We start from the raw sequence: 18120 nt of genomic DNA on the forward strand, positions 1-18120 counted from the left end.
TAGGCGATCTTACCAATCATAATCCGCCATTTTGTCCGACAAAGCAGTCAGGAGAGTTAGTAGATTAACATTGAAGGATTTAAACTTGAAAAACGAAGTGTACCGATGTCTTTTCGCGTAAAAACATCATTCCCTCTTATGTTCATTCATGTTTATTTGATTCTATAAATTAACTAGAAGTAAGAGATGATCGGTTCACGAGCAGCTTTAACTGAGGCTCTACAGCGATCTGTCACGACACATTAAAGAGCCACAAAACGGTATTTATTGTTTAAATTTCTTTTAAAAAATGACCAAATTTGAAAGGTGAGATTTTTTTTCATATAAAAAATAGCCTGGTCTGTCCTGTCTCTCAGCACCTTGTCAGTGTCCTCTCTGCTCCGTGATGTATTTTTCACTGCGTGAGAATATGGTGTGGCGTGAGAGCGGCGTCGCTTGTCGGACATAGCAACAGTAATTAAAGGGAATGGAAGGGAATGGTTTAAGACTGTTCGCAATCTGGTTTTGCGAACGGTCAATTGAATGGGAATATACGTTGCACTTGTCTCACTACAAGACAACTCGACAGATTTGGTGGCATTCATTCGCGGAAAAATCATTACATAGCCTACATGTAGATTCCTTTAAATGTTAAGGGGAAGATTAAAAAAGAGAAACTGGGTCTTTGAATTCTCACAGAATCACAATTGAATTCATATTTTGCTACTCAGTCAGAATCTCATTAACCCAGTCTCTGTCACAATAATCATATAGGATTATAGGCTATGGGATGTTTTAGGCCTAGGCTATTGGCAGACATCCATTTCAAATGTAGGCAATGGCATATAAAGAACCTTTTTTCCATATCCACTTAGGTTTCTCAGCTTGCACTCTAGTAACATTTGTGTGGTCCATGTAGCTTTGCATTAAAAAAAATGGTTATCATTCGCAAGGCTACTTTTTACATTTACATTTATTCATTTAGCTGACGCTTTTATCCAAAGCGACTTACAATTGCTATATATGTCAGAGGTCGCACGCCTCTGGAGCAACTAGGGGTTAAGTGTCTTGCTCAGGGACACATTGGTGTCTCACAGTGGATTCGAACCCGGGTCTCTCACACCAAAGGCATGTGTCTTATCCATTGCGCCACACCACCAAAAGTAAAATACTTTATTTAAGTATAAAGTATTTTACTTTTATACTTTAAGTAAATTTCCAAGCCTGTACTTTGTTACTTTTACTTGAGTAAAGAAGTTAAATCAGTACTTCTACTTTTACCAGAGTATTTTTTAACACAAGTATCTATACTTCTACTTGAGTACGAGAAGTGAGTACTTTTGCCATCTCTGGTTGTAGTCCTTAAAAAGTGATTTCTTTAAAAGCAAATATCTCCCTTTGCTTTGAACTTTGAGCATTGTAACTTTGCAGATGTTGCTTATGCTCAAACAGCAACATTACACACTAACTAAAGTTAAAAAAGTGAAATCATAATCAAACACCCCTTTAATTTCTTTCCAATTGTGTTCATTTTTAAGTTTATCTTGAGTGAAAGTCAAGGACTAATTCAACCAAACTAATTCAAAATGTATAGAATGAATTTTCATTTCTTGAAAACAAACATTTTATTGCTTTAAATAATTAAAATATCATGAACCTGTCAAACTTCAACCAAATCCAATGATTAATTCATGCTTAGAAACGTTCATTGTAGCAACTATTGACCAGGACTTTTTTGGAACTACACTGACAAAAAATCTTAACCTAAAAATGTGGTAACATCTAAATGAATTATATTATTTAACATAACTGAATCAATGTTAATACATTGGTTACACTAAACTCAAGGATTAGATCAGGTAGAACCAGCTCTTTAAGCTTACAAGTTACAAACTTTTTACAGTGTAAAAAGCAACATGCACTTTAGCAAGCTCTATGATGGTCAGTGGGCATGTTGTCTGAGGGTGAGACAAATGAATGTGGCATGTTGTCTTGTAGGACTATGTCACTGGTGGTTGCAGGAAGGCAGATGAAGATGAAGAATAAAGTTTCAATATGAAGTTTAATAATGATGATGAAAAATAATAATCAGACAGGAAGGGCAACATACACTAAATGCAACGTAGACCGAACAAAGAATGAATGTGAGGGATCAACTTATATATCAAACACAAACAAGGATATTAATAGAACACAGCTCAAACCAATGAACACGAGGAGCGGGAAAACTGAACAAAGGAACTCATTATGAGAATGAAAACAAACTAAAAGTCCATGATGATAACACTAACAGAACATAATGGTGACAGACTAAAGATGAGGCCTGACATGTTAACAAAATCCCCATCTGACTGTGGAGCTCATGGGTTCAGTATCAGAATGACTATCTGTATCTCTTTACAGAGCTCTAACACTCATCTGTTCAGTGCTTCTCTAAATCTGCTCATGGTAATGAGACCAGGTTTGTAGTCTGCCAGAAAGTATATATGTGTTGATAGGGATAAAATGAATCAGTGTTTAAACAAACAAACTTTTAATATTATTTTTCTTTTTGCAGAGTGCTAAAAGCATTCATAATCTGACAAAGCATGTTTCATTCTTGGTAATAATAATAATAATAATTATAATTATAATGACTAGTGCTGATGGGGTTTGTTCTTGCTATATTGCTGTGGGTTAACAGTACAGCAGTGCAGTCTCTATCTCTGTTCCCCTGAGCAGAGACTCCAAACATCACACCAAAAGCACAAGAGCTATAAATACCTCTGCCTGTGTGTGTGTGTCCTCCTCTCTCTTCTGTCTGTGCCAAAGTGAAACTGTAACTTTTAATCTGCTCATAATAGAAAGAGGATCTGTATCGACAGATTTCATTTTCATAGAATTAAGATATAAGATACAGAGGCACACATGCGGATAATTCCAATTTCATTAAGAAGTAAATCCAGATGATTATGTCTTCAGAGGAACTGAATTTGGAAAAAAGTGAATAATTGAGCCAGATGTTGGAACGGAATTTAAATGTTTGAACAGATCTTCATTATTTGCCATTCATCACCTCATTTCTATACTAGTAGCATTTATAAAGCATTTGACATGGTTTTGTTCAGTCTTTAAAATGACTGGTACATGGAGCTGTGTGCTGATTGGTGGAGCTGTGTGTTAATAAACACAGCTCATTAATCATATAGAGCGGCCTGCAGGGCAACATGACAGCATATGTTCATTAGTGAGCACAGTGCAAAGAGTCATGCGTCACTTTTCCAAACATTTCCTAATCTGACAATATACAGTCATGAGTCAAGACCATTTATTAACTCACAAACAAAAACCTCAAAAATTATACTTGGTCACAATTCATAACTTTAATAAGGCAAGAACAAAAATTATTGCGTTTATTGTTTTGATCAGTTTGTTTTGATTTAGTTCTGTTCTGTCTCCCTGTCATGATTTAATCTGGTTTCCTAGTTTGTTCCATCAGCTACTGTTTCCATTTAACTGTTCTGTTAATTATCTCATTAGTTCTCCTTGTTATTTATGCTTGCTTTCTGCACAGGAGGAACATTTTCACAGTCACTAGATGGCGGAAATACCTGCTTTTTGGCGTGTTTGCACCGCAGGAACTGGGAATGATTTTAGTTTTAGGAACACCTTGTGGGGGAACTAAATTAGCTCCTACTTCAGAGTAGGGTTTAACCCAGCACAATAGAACAACCAGTGACGTAAGTGCGCGCTGATTGGCCAAACACATGCAAAACACCAGAACCCACCATTTTTTTAAAAAGCCGTGTATACACACAGATTATAGCCTATATATTTACTCCATGAACTAACTCTACAAACATGGAAAACCATGATAGATAGACCTCTCAACCTTTATGCTAAGGAGAAAATTCAACGTGACTGAGGGGACCAAGCGAGCCCCAGCCTGTAATGAGGACGGAATGAGAGAACGCCCTGGAGCCTGAGCCACACAGAGAGTCTGACCAGGTGCGTGAGCAGGCAACAGTGTGTGTCACAGAGGGACCGCTTGTGGAGTTTGAGGGCATGGAGAGAACCCCCGCCCACAACCCTGTCGCTGTGGATGAGTTCAGCCTGGCATCTGGAAAGTGTTTGGAACGTTTTGAGGAAGTAATTCCCCTATCTATCCCATCCCTGCTGGTCCCACCCAGCCTAAAGTTTCCTTTTTCCCTTTTTCTGGCTTCCTGGCTCCACCTCGGACGTTCGTCTCCAGAGCCATCGATGTCACATGGACTTTTTCGTCTAGTCAGCTACACCTGGGTCTCCACCTCCAGCGGCTCCATCTCCATCCATTGTCCCCCTGGTGTTGACAGCCAAATCTCCACCACGGCTCTTCCCTTCCTTTGACTCCACCATGGGGCATCGGCCTGGCTGGACTCTGGGTTCCTATCTTGATCCTCCTGAGCCTGGCTCTTCCCACCCTCCACTCCCCCGTAGAACAGATTCTGCCTACCCCAGTACAGATCTCCTGTTCAACATGCTCCTCCAGAGCCCCCGCCCTCCCTCCTCAGTTGGACCTTTTACGGCATGAGGACATGCCTTTCCCGGGGGGACGTACTGTCAGGTTCATGGTTTTGTTCAGTGTGTTTTGATTTAGTTCTGTTCGGTCTCCCTGTCATGATTTGAACAGGTTTCCTAGTTTGTTTGTTTGTATTTAAGCCCTGTGTTTCTGGAGTTCATTGTTCGGTGTAGTCAATTGTTGGTTGTGTTTACTCCTGCGTTTGCTGGTGTTTTCTAAGTTGGATTATTGAATTAAAGACTGTTTCCTGTATTTCATTGTCTTTGTGTGCTGAATACTACCAAGCATGATAATTCTTGGTAAGTGAAGACTTGTCTATGATTTTGAGAGGTTTGTGTATTCCATATGGGTATACCTTTTAAAAGTGTGTAACTTCTAATTATTGTTTTTCAGGGAACACATTTATCTCGGTGTAAGTGCTGTTGTATAAACATTCTATGTATTTGTTCAATAATTACTTCATAAATAAATCCATAATTTCATGCAATATTTGAGGTACAATTTAAAATGTAATTGTGATGCAAATTCATTTGTTGCTCTTTAAAACATAAGGCGCATGAATACATTACTTTAGAACTACTAAGTCACCCCTCGATGGACTGATGATGAGCGGACGCCTCAATAGGCTCTGCTAAGTTGCTTTTAATTTTAAAATTATTGCTGTCTTAAGTCAAGCAGATGGTAAAGAGGATTTTCATAAAACTAAGGACTCAATGCCCTTTTTTCATAACAAGCAGCCAACGAGGTATTTGTTTCACTTGCTTAATGTATTAAAAGCATCATTTTGTATCTCGTTTACTTTTAGACTATGTATTGTATAATCTGCTGATGTGTTTGTACTATGTTCATTTACGAATACAGTTCTCATGGCGTAAACAAGAGGAGCTGATAGCCTATAGAATTAAACGCCTGTTTTAAGGAATCAACCTGTGTCTGTGTTGTCGTAAAGAGAGCTGTGATGGTGAGCAAAGGTGGCCTACGTTTTGGAGCAGCACCTGGGTTTTGCAGTCACCTTATATGTATTCTTTGGCTGCTTATATTTTTCCCCCATTAATTTTCTGTTGCCTGAAGATTCTTTGTGAATATAAATCCAGAGGATTTATTTGCCAGTAAGTTACTGTAAAAGCCCTTTAAAATGTCTAACAGTACAGCTAATCACATGGCAGCAATTCAATGCATTTAGACATGTAGACATGATCAAGATGATCTGCTGAAGCTCAAACTGAGCAATAGAATGGGGAAGAAAGGTGATTTAAAGGGCATATTGCAGGTTTTTTTTCTTCAAAATTAATATATAACCTTGTATGAAAATACCATATAATATTATTATTATTTATTATACATTATTATTTATTTATTATTTATTATTTATTATATACCATATAATAATCTATATAATATTGTGATCTGAGCATAGTGTTATACATAGGCTATAGTCGCTAACACTGGTCTCTCACCAAGACACCTGCCCTGTTCTCCTCACACCACAAATCAATTGGTCTGCTCTGACCATTGTTCTGTCTAATCCTGGCCTGTCCTGCTTTCTTGGCTGCATAGCAGGTGCATAATGATCTGGCTGAGGTCTGTCATATGAGTAAACATTTAGGCTACAATTTCCTCAGCGTACGAACTGTCATTGTGATCCATTGCTTTCCTATTGCTTACTTTTATAGCACTCCCTCCTGTTACGTCACTTCCGGTTTGGCGGTTTTCAGATGTGGAAGTAATATTTTCTCACAAAAAACGACTCCAGAAGCCTAAATAGCGTTTTATAAGTATATATTTATATTTAAATCTAGTTCCTACATTATTTTTCTATACATTGGCTCACTGGGTACTCTAACCTGCAATATGCCCTTTAAGCGACTTTGAATGTGGCATGGTTGTTGGCGTTAGACGGGCTGGTCCGAGTATTTACTGATCTACTAGGATATTCACACACAACCATCTCTAGGGTTTACAGACAATGGTCCAAAAGAGAGAAAATATTCAATGTGCAGCAGTTCTGTAGGAGAAAATGCTTTGTTGATACCAGAAGTCAGATGAGAATGGCCAGCTGATAGAAAGGCTCCTTCAGATGGCAGGGTGAGAATTTGGCGTAAATATCATGAAAGCATGGATCCACCCTGCCTAGTATCAACCATTCAGGCTGCTGCTGGTGGTGTAATTGTGTGGGGGATATTTTCTTGGCACACTGTGGGCCCCTTAGTACCAATTGAGCGTTGTTTAAATGCCACAGATGTCTCCAGATCTCAATCCAATAGAGCTCCTTTGGGTTGTGGTGGAACAGAAGATTTGTATCATGGATTCGTGCCAGACAAATCTGCAGCAACTGCATGATGCTATCATGTCAGTGTTTCCCACACATAGAATAATTTGTGGCGGTGCGCCACAGAATCAACACCGGCCACCACATATTGCGTTTCGTTATTAATTTTTTTTAATGCTATTTAAAACACGCAGCGTATTCGTTCAGCTGCATTTACTTTCCCTGCTCTCCCTCAGTCTCGGCCGCCAAAGCGAATTTTTGTCCCGCCAAAGCCTTATTTGATCGGTGAGTGATGTAGATGATTGCTGCGCTTGTGACAGGGCGCATGTTACTGAAAGAACGATCAGAGAGAGAGAGCCCCGGCCGCGCGCGCACTCTCACCGTCTTCAAACTGTCTTGCTCTCTCTCGCTCCCTCGCGCATATTAATCAAAATCTATTGAGAATTGACATGATGGTAAAAGATCGGAAGACCGAAGTTCACGTGGAGCATTCAGAGATTTTTTCCCTGAATTACCGCTGGGTGTGAATTGTGCTAAAAAAACGTTGCCTTATCTTCTCTGAAAAGCATTCCACACATTCAGCTGAAATAAAAAACACTTTGAATAAACAAAAAAAAACCTATCCAGTGATTCAATGTTTTCACTGTTGACACAAATCTTGTGCGATGTCCTAAACTGCCGGGATAATCACACAACGCGTGCCGTGGTCCGCTAATGACACATCCGATTCGCGAACTAATGACTCCTTTGAACCGATTCCATTTAATGAATGGTTAAAACAACTGATCTGTCCAACACTGAACTCACAAGACATCTGAATCCGTGTATAACAAATCGGTAACACTTTACAATAAGCTTCCATTTATTAAACTCTAGTTAACTACATTAGTTTACATGCACTTCTACAGCATTTATTAATCTTTATTAATGTTAATTTCATCATTTACTATTAGCCTACATTATTGAAATCAAAAGTTGCATTGGCTAACATTAGTTAGCCTAATGCACTGTGAATTAATATGAACAAACAATGAACAGCTGTATTTTTATTAACTAAGATTAACAAAGATGAATAAATACTGTAACAAATGTATTGCTCATGGTTCATGTTAGTTAGCTTAATACATTAACTAATGTAAACAAATCAAACCAGTGGTAAAATCACAGCTTTAAAAAAAAAAAAAAAAAGGATGACAGACAGTGTCCTTCGGCCACCACCGAAGACCAGTTTTGACCCAGGAAAAACAAGAATTTTGACCCCTTAGCAAACAAGTGATTGCACCTTCTTCAGAAAGTTAACTAGTCGCAAGTTTGCGGTAAAATGCAGTTGGGATGTCGAAGTCAAAACACTACATAAGCTCCGAATCAAATAAAACTCATTATAAATAATTATAAATTCTTACACTGAATGTTTGGATTTTGTGAAGGTGTGAATCATTTTTGATTAATATTTAATATAATAAAGTTCTGAGTAACGAATTATTAACGAAGGAATTATTTTGAATCTCCCTATTTCAGCTATTGCTAACACAATCTCAATTTATTTGTTTTTAAAAGACTAATTGACTTATTCAAGAACAGCTTATAAAGGACTTGAGTTGAAACCAGAATTTGTTAAATGTTACATACAGAAAAGAGCACCCTGAAGAGAGGAGGATTGTGTGTAATGTATTTGCAACATGAAAACGTACAAAAGCTGAATGCAAAAATGCTGCAAGAAATGGGTTTAGCTGAATTGTATTCTTGTTGAATGAAATCCTTTGCAGCAGGGAATTTGCCAAGCCAGCAGTGTAGGATAATAGTGCCAATGCTCAGACAGGAAGTCTCAGAAGAATTATGCAGGGCTATCACATTCTACTGCAATATAAATGCTAAATAAGGCATGACCCATTCTCATGAGCACCTAACCATGTGTGTGTGTGTGTGTGTGTGTCAAATGGAATAAGCGGTGTGGAATCATCTAATATGACCACACACTCAATGGTTATTCAGTGTTTTTTTAGCAGCAACTTCTAGGTTCAGCAAAGAACCCTCTTCTAATAAAAAAAAAACTGTTATACGGCTCAATATGCACAACGGCATTAAGTATTTGAAGTTATATTTTCCACACCCATTTGTACAATAAATTCAATAATTTCTTACTTCAGTATTATAATTTAATTTATATATTAAACTGAATGAGTGATAATTAGCTAGATTAAAACTGAAATATGCTATCTGATATTTTTAATGTGTTCATGCAATAAGAGCAGCAAAATGATTTTTTAAATGTAATTTTTCTTACATTTATTTTCACTCACAATTTGACATTCAAAACTTAATTTTCATTAATACTGTGTGATGAATATAGCAAATGTAACAAGTTCCGCAGGCTTTATCCATCCATAAACTGTCGTATTCAAATAGAAATTAAGTGACATTGTGAGTCATTGTGGTTTTCACCTACAGATTGTGTTTAGTTTAAAAGTGATTAATTTTGAATGTTACATGACATCCAGTTTCAAAAAAGAAACGCGTTTCTGGTTTCGGTGTTAATTAAGCCTTAAAGTCACCATTAAATCAAAATGGACAATTCCTGTTTTTTGTTGTTGTTGTTTTTTCTCAAATGGAATATTGCAGTATTTATTATAAATGATTTATCTATGCAGTGCACATCATACTTTTTCTTAATTCACGTGCCCTAGATTTAAATCAAAATAATGATTATGAGTAATGATTAACTGATAAGACATTTCTCACTGCACCATAATGGGACAATCTGTCACTCACATGAGATTGCAGCAATAGCAAACGACAACCATCAAATGATCCAATTAATTCTTGATGGACAAAATGAAGCCCCACCCTACATTTTTTCTTGTTCAAGAAGCTGTTACACATGGATATACATACATATCCTAATAGAAGTTCTATTGTAATGTATAAGACAAATGCACCATTCTATATAGATGAAATTCTAAAAACATATAAACAAGTGAACTAAGCTTAAAAAGATTCTAAAAAGACATAAGGATACTAAACTCTAACTAAATACTAAATTTTAATCTTTATTTTGTTTTGTAAGTAATTGAATAGAAGGATGAAAAATGAAGAAGGTAAGAAATCAGAGAGAGAAAGACAGAGGCGTTCTAAAAATGCTACATGCACCTGCTCATCGTTCACAGTTTAATGCATTCACAGTAGAACCCACTAAAATCACAACAAAAAATAAAGAGTAGGTCCAGAACATGCTGTGCTGTGTCTCAGCGAGAGGAGAGCAGCCTCATTTACACCTCAGAGAGAGAAGTGAATTTATATGCGGTCTCTAGGGTGGAAACCTGCATAATGACAAGTCAATTAGTACTTATGATATCTAAGAGGCATTCAGAACAGAGTTGACAGATTTTGTTGACAAAGTGAGGTCTAGAAATAGTAGCTCAAAGTTCCCCCTGGGACATGACTATGAAGAAAAGCCAGGGAGTTTAATGGAGAGGGGATGTCAGATAAATTGCAGGTGCTTTTTATGCTGCTAGCATTATGATTGACAGGATTATATGAATGAAATGTAGCACTTCAGTTAGAAACTATTAAAAAGACTCTTAAACTGCTACTGAATTTTTAAAGGGGATTAATGATATATGATTGCTCTAATGCATTATATCCTGTTTGGATAATGCACTATTACAAGTTTACACTTTCAATTGTGAGTGAGTGTAATAGTTGTGGTTAAGACATACATTGCACATAAGCAGATAAAGTCTCCTGATATGGTTCTTTAGAGAATCAACTTTTGAGAGATGGGGAGAATATAAGAAGTGTATAGAATATTGAGAATATTGAGAATAAGAAGAATATTGAGTTGAGAGAATTCTCAGCGGGTGGACAGGGGGCCTGTTTGTGCTGTTGTAAGGAAGCTTGGTTGTACAAGAGATTCAATATGCTAGATGCTGAAGAAATTATCTTGGGAAAAAAAAAAAGTTTTCAGCATTTGCTCTAAAAACAGATTCAGACCTGAAATGTTATAATGTAAAATAATGTATTAATTAATATTATCTCCAGGCACTCATCAATTAATTTTGTCCAATGTAGAGGACATTTGTTTAGTTTTTTTCTCTCAGAGCATATATGACCATATCCTGATGAATACTCCCTCCTTTGTTTTTTTTTTGTTTTTTTTTAATTAGCTGACTCGACAGTTAAAAATATTATATATGAATAGAGGAACCAGCAATATTTTATTTTGCAACAATGGTGTTTGCTTGATTTGCCAATAGAGGGTATGCACTGACGTCACTTTCCCGCCGGAAACGTAAGAAGACTGCTTTGGACCAATCATAAAGTTCAGATGCAATGTACAGTAATTTCTGCTGCTTTTTAATTGTTTTTCAGTGTAAACATGTGCAAGTTGAATGTCTTTGCCCATTGTGCCGCATCTCAAGCAAGATCACCGCGTTTTTCAAAATGCATCTTGAGACCCTGCCTTCCCCATTCATCAGTTATGGCTCTGCAGGTGTATACTACTGGATAATATTATGCAGCCTCTTTTGTTTTTAAGAGCAAAAACAGGTTCTGTGTGATCAGCCTGTCACTCTAGTCTAAAGAAATTCTCAAATTGGGCAGATGAAACTAAAAGGCAGATGAAGACAACAGCGCAGTGTTTAAAGGTCATTTCAGATGAGTGACAACACAGAGCTTAATGGTATTTTGGTGCTGATGTATGAATGGTCCCTTAACAGTAAAAATGTCAGGGTTCTGTCACTTCTGTCTAGTTTATTTCTTGGTTTTGTGACAGAGCTCTGACACTCCTGATTTTGTCTCGTCTTTGTCAGAGTGCGCGGTTTCGAGCGTGCTCGAGCCGTGCACTCACTTGTCTACGTGTCTTGTTGCATGTGCGGGGCATTGGTGTTTGGATCCCGGCACATCGGTCTAGTTTGGTTTCAGTTCTGTGTCGGGATTTAGACATCCACCTGTTTGTTTTCTGTTGTGAGCGCACGGGATGAGCTTTCGCTCGTTCTCGTGTGCTCTGTCTTGTCACGTGAGCGTGCGGTTTCTCGTACGCTCTTTGGTCTGCACGTGTTGTTGTGTCCTGTCCTTTCATGTCATGTTTTGTCTTGTGCTGTGTAGCACACAGCTTGTGTTTTACACTAGCTGTGTGCTTTCATGTTGTCATGTTTTGTGTGAACAAGTGGCTTATGAGTGTTCTCATTGGCTGCGTGTTCATGTCCTGTTTTGTGTGAGCATATGGCTTGTCATGTATGTTTCCTTGTGCCATGTGCTCTCCTGTCGATTGTCTAGCTCCTCCCATCTTGTTATCTGATTAATGATTAATTTGCCCCACCTGTCCACCCTCGTTATCAGCCTTGTTTTGCTCCCTATTTATTCTCCTTGTGTTTTCAGTCCTGTGCTGGTTCGTTGTCACATGTACGTTGTATGTTTACCCTTGTGTGTTTCAAGTCAAGTCAAGTCAAGTCAAGTCAAGTCAAGTCAAGTCAAGTCAAGTCAAGTCAAGTCAAGTCAAGTCAAGTCTTCCCCCTCGGGGTAGTTTTGTTTGTATTTAGTTTTATTTTTTGCTTAATAAAAGCCTTTATTTCTTCTGCGTTTAAGTCCTCGCCTCATCTCCTCAACCCCAAACCGTGACAAAAAAGGCGCAACACATTTGCTTGTGTGAACAGCACATTTGTGTATTTACCGAAAAAGTAAATACACAATCACAATTTTCTTATAGAAGAAATAAAAAATCCTCAGTGCATATGCTTTTCACAGCAAGAGACAGTTCTATAATAATGCGCTGCACTGAATTGCATTGAAGCGCACACACACATACTCGCACACAGAAAGTGGAGATATCGCTACGCACACAGAGAAACATTCAGGAGCACAAAAACTTATCAACGCCGCCCTGCGACTTTTAGCTTTAGACAATAGCTTTGATACTGAATCGCTACATTATATTTCTCAGCAACAAGGGGGTTTTAGACATCGCTATTTTAATTAAACTCACAGATTCATTGTTAATAAAGAGAGCGAGAGAGATGCTGAAAAGGCGCAGGTACGCATCTCTCATCTCTCTCGATAATTAATTCAAATAAATGCTAGAATTCATTCATTCAAATAAATGTAATCTTACGCACTACTTTATCTCTTGATCTAACGAGCCGTAACTGACGAAAATAACCATCAATTGTACCCTTCTGGTCAAATATTGCACTGCAAACATCAATAACACCTTTAAGTTGTCAATGTTGACAAATGACCATGTTATAAGCAAGATAATCCACGGCTAGTTGTGCATTAAACAATTTGAATGCATTTCCGCAAAACCATCACCAAATGGAATTTCAAAAATTATTGTTTTTAAACATGTTTCACTTCCTGTCTGTCATTGGTCAGCCATCTCAGATAGCCCCGAGATATCTCAGAGAGATCAAACTTAAGTCTGTGCTCTAAAGCATTCAAGATTAATGACAATTTAAATTGGAAATTTAATTTTCAGCTCTACGCTCAAAAAGTGAATAAATGGATTATAAATACAACGTAAATATAATTAGGTACCATCAAATCCCCTAAAAATACAAAATTAAATAAAAAGCATAATCGAACTAAAATATAGTACATTCATTTCATTGAAAAAATAAAATCTATCATTTCTGCCTGACATGCAAAGAGCACCAGAGTTAAACGGAGGTTATTTTAACCAAAACATTAATGTACAGAGTAACATTTAGTAAACTCAACCCACAGACTTTCTCAAGTTCATTGAACTACTATAAACATGTAAAGCTCACACACTCACCGTCCTTGCGGTGGTAGGTGATCTCCACTTTGCGTTCCTCCGAGCCCAGGAGAGCCTGTGCTACCTGCGAAATAGCATGCCGCTTGGTCAGCTGTCCATGCAGGAAGTCGCAGGTGCACGGCTTCTGCATGACGTCCGGCCTGGAAAACCCGGTCATCTCACAGAAGGCATCATTGCAGTAGATGATGGCACAGTTCTGGACGCGTGCATTTGCTATGACAAATCTCTTGTCTGTAGAAATGGGCAGAAAAGAGTTATTGGGATAAAGAAAGTATGTAAAGGGAGCTGAGGTGAAAGGATATAGAGTAAACCATTCTTAAAGCTTTCATAAAAGTGTTACTTATACTGCCTTAGGAGCACTTGTGAAAAAACTAACTAAAAACTAAAATCGGATTTACAGCGAGCACCTTACAGTACATTAGAAGTGTATAAGTCTAATTTGTACAAAGAAAACTTACTGTTTCAAAAGTATAGACACAATATGCATTGTTGCCATGATTTTAGAGTGAAAACATAATTGTTTACTAACTTTTTTCCCTGTAAAATTATGTCTAATTTCCCAAATGTATCACCATGGCAATGCAATCCTAAACCCTGAAATGAGTGTAAAGATTATTTAAACAGATTTACAGATCAAATAGTATGAATAACAAGATTAAATAAGTTTTCACATTTCTTTTAAATTCTCATTTTTTTATTTTTTTGTGGTAGTAAATCTGGTAATCAACACTGACTGAGATTACCTGAACCCAGAATATTCCTGATTAAGGAACATTTTGCACATATGGTCATGTCAACAAATGTATAGACGTCTCAAACTAACACCTTACGCCTATGTTTAGTCAAAAACCTTTATGCTTGCTTGTGTCCTCCATGTTGTCTACCAGAAACTGTCCTTCTATAACAGTTTTGTTTGAGAGAAACCAGCAGAGACAGTAACACATGGAAGAGTGAGATTTTGGCAGTGGACAACTCAACTGAGTGCCTGTGGTATAGTGCGACTGCGAGTAAACATTAACACTCAAACACATCACAAACGGTAAGTTACATTTTTCAAGTGCTGACATGAAGTTAGCCGAACACTGAACAACATTAATGGACAGTTTCCTACCTATAAAGTCTAATGGAGAAAGAGTCCAAACACTATCCAAAATCTATTGCGCTGTTAACCACTTAAATAATCAATGTTTACGGTAACAGAACAGCACTAATAAATCAAAGTATCCATTTCTAAGTTTGGACATCGGAGAAAGGATTAAACAAGTTGTAGCCTACGCTACTCGTGTCAGTAGCGTTACGTGGAGGTAAATTCTCACTATTTAGAGGTCACACTAACAAAACCACGACTGAATCGCCAAACATGCAGCTTTTATTGTTGCAATTAAGTAAACAAACATTACTGCAACATCTGGAAGGTGACACTCACTTTGACCCTCGAATTTGCGGATAATAATCCCGAGAAATGTGTTCTGTGGCGCGACGTGACCTCGTCGCACGGGCATGATTGACGGCTGGCTGTGTGCGAGAGCCGCTCGATCGCGCGCCCCTTTGAATCCTTTGAGCTTCACGAGCGCAGCGCGAGGAAACGCGTCTCTTTGGGGATCATTCCGGCGACGTCTTCTCCTTCTTTCCACCTCTAGATTGTCGCTTTCCGTTATTCATTCCCGTTTTGGTCTTCACCGTTAGTCGTTTAAAACGAAAGACGAGAAAACGAGGCGCTCTGCTTTGAGCAGCATCTCAATCGAACTGAACCCCACCAATGTGACGAATGGCCACAAACTGACAGCAGTGACGTCTGTCTCTCCGCGAGGAGCCCTCGCGCGACACTGTGCAACGAGATGCGCGAGAGAAGCCCTGGAGGAGGGCACAGTTCACACGGATCGCTATCCGCTAACCACGTCAAACAACACAACACGTAGGATTTCCATGACAGTGAAATTAAGAGCGGCTGCTACTAAGTTAGACAGGTCAATTACAGTGTGATTTAGATCTATCAATTAGATAGCGTGTTTATGCATAAAATGCTATGGCAAAACTTTAACGTGCCAAACAAGAGTAATAGTAAAATGGATTCGGCCCTTCAAAGTGCTTATTCGCATGTGTGGTAAATTTGGGACTGTCCATGGTGCTGGAAATACTCCTGTTGAAATGATATAAATCTCGACGTTAAAGTTAAAAAATAAACTTACAGAAAGAGAGGAAGATTTCACATTTGGCTAATTTAGGCAACAGAAATGTGTTTTATGAAATAACATACAGCCTTCATAATAATAGCAAAAAATGACCAACTGAACTTTCAATAAAAGACTATCAGGAAGCCCAAAAAAAAAAAAAAAAAAAAAAAAGTCGGAGGAAGTAGACTATAAGAAATAAGGGAAATTTGAAGGAAAAAATCTAACGTTTCTTTGTTTAAAAAAGCCAATTTGGACAACTGATATCTAACACAGTATCACCGCCTACTGGAACAATGTAGTAATACGTTTGTGTAGATCCACCTAAATACACTCTCTTTTGAGGAATATCTAAAGATAGAATTATGTTTATTTAAGCAATGTAAGTCCTTATCCATATTCAAGTTTATTCAACTGCAACACAAAGAAATCACGTCAGCACTTTCCGTCACTTACTCGCTGACTGGTTAACTGCAATTAAATGTTTGTTAAGAGATCATTAACGCGTCTCAGTGACCTCTGATGTCATGGAAATGAGGAAAACCCCGCCGAGGGAGAGATAAAATGAGAATAAATCAGTGCTGGCATCTAGTGGTGATAACATGCACTAGAATGCATTAGAATGCATAATGGAGCTGACCTGCTGGCAACAAAAGTAGTACAAAAAAAGTGAACAACGCAGTAAACAAAATGTGATAGATACACCATTATTCGAAAGTTTGTGGTCAGTAAGGTTTTTTAATGTTTTTGAAATTCACGTATGCTGCCAACCAAGGCTGCATTTATTCAATCCAAATACAGAAATATTGTGAAATATCATTACAATTTAAAATAATACTTTTCTATTGAAATATATTTTGTATTTTCTATTGTAATATAAATGTAATTTATTCCTGTGATGCAAAGCTGAATTTTCAGCAGCCATTACTCCGGTCTTACTTCAGAAATCATTCTGCTTTGGTGAAAAAAGAGCAACAACAACACCACACAAACAGTGCACATAGGCCTCGATTCTTTTGTTCACCTGTTGGAATCCCTTGAGATGGTGTTGCCATTATGTCAAGCCAGTGTTAAAAGAATGCACTGAGGGAATCTCACAATCTAACATTTGTGAGTTTGTGTCAATTAATGATAATATGAATATAATATGAAACAAACCAATTTTCTTCAGTAAGTGTGCGTCTTTGTGAATGATGCGCATGTTCTTGTTAAACTGTCCAACTGTCTTGTCCAACTGTCAAGTTTATGTTGAATGTGTGAGAGAGAAAGTGTCAGACATGCTTTGGGACTGAATAAATAAATCAATAAAGTGATTTATCTAGTGAAGCACTTTCAGAAAACTAGCCTTTTCCTTCATTAATTATCAGTGCAACTCATCAATATTCAACTGTATGCAATATTCACAAGAATGAAACTTAGAAAGTGACACAGACCCCTGTGGTAATGTCTGCTCCAATGTAATGGAGAGGTTTACTGGCACATAAGGAGACACGTGTGTGTGTATGTATGCGTGCCAGTGTGCATGTGTGTTTGTCAGTGTTTGAGCCACTGCGGGAAACCAAGTTGTAGTTTCTCAGTATTTCAAATGCATAATACAAATACATAATACTCCAAAATCCAATTCGATTTCTGTCAATTGTTAAAACAACTAGATGGAAAGGGAAGGAAAGAGGAGAGAGTTTGTAAGATAATGTGTGTGATTTGTTATTTATAGGTTGTGCTAGTGTGGAAATTGGTTTAGTTGAATGTGTAATTCTGAGCAAATGAATTAAATTTAAAATTGAAATGACACTTCTGATCAATTCAATACAACTTTACATCAATCTCTAAAATTCTTGTTAGATTTATGAAAAAAAAAAAAAAAAAAAAACTGCCAGCAGTTGTTGCCAGACTTTTACCATAAAAATATGATTACATTTCCTCAGGTATTATGGGATGGCATTTCAGTGCCTGTATAAATTTACAGTTCATGAAATTATAGCCTACATCATTAACTTATATAGTGTTCATAAAAACCATTATACATCTACAAAAATGCAACATAAAACACCACAATGTGCATAAGTAATACAAAAAATAAGAAACATAAACAACACTAAATAAATTAGATAGGCCTAATGAAATGTGATGTGTGTCAGTTATGTTCCGTCTTGTCTGCACCTGTTCTTGTTAGTTCCCTCATTTCATCCTGTGTATTTATACTTCCTGTTACAGTATGTTCTGTCACTTGGCGGTTCTCGTTACTGTTAGATGTGGCTGTTTCTATTCTGCCTGAACTTAACCAGTAAAGTTTGTGTTTCACCCTCATCTTCGTCGTGTGTGCTTTGAGCGTGACACTGTGACACTGAGCGATGCCCTTTCACTGCTTTTCATTAGGTTAAAAACAATATTG

The 18120-nt window shown here is 37.5% G+C and overlaps 1 protein-coding gene across 3 annotated transcripts in view; it reads right to left on the reverse strand.

Annotated features, from left to right (window-relative positions):
* Positions 1–15300, reverse strand: part of LOC311092006 (potassium channel, voltage gated eag related subfamily H, member 7) — a gene marked incomplete at its 3' end in the record, with an annotated part of 69536 nt that extends 54236 nt beyond the window's left edge. For all 3 annotated transcript variants that reach the window (XM_084128231.1, XM_084128230.1, XM_084128229.1), the window contains exons 1-2: positions 14984–15300; positions 13558–13788 (exon numbers count right to left, since the gene is read on the reverse strand). In XM_084128231.1, coding sequence (XP_083984357.1) covers positions 13558–13788; positions 14984–15059 — 307 coding nt within the window. In that variant the 5' untranslated portion in view covers positions 15060–15300. The remainder of the gene's footprint in view (positions 1–13557; positions 13789–14983) is intronic.
* Between the last annotated feature and the right edge of the window lie 2820 nt (positions 15301–18120).

This window comes from Abramis brama, assembly GCF_963993115.1.
Source record: "Abramis brama genome assembly, chromosome: 11".
Taxonomy (NCBI): Eukaryota; Metazoa; Chordata; class Actinopteri; order Cypriniformes; family Leuciscidae; genus Abramis; species Abramis brama.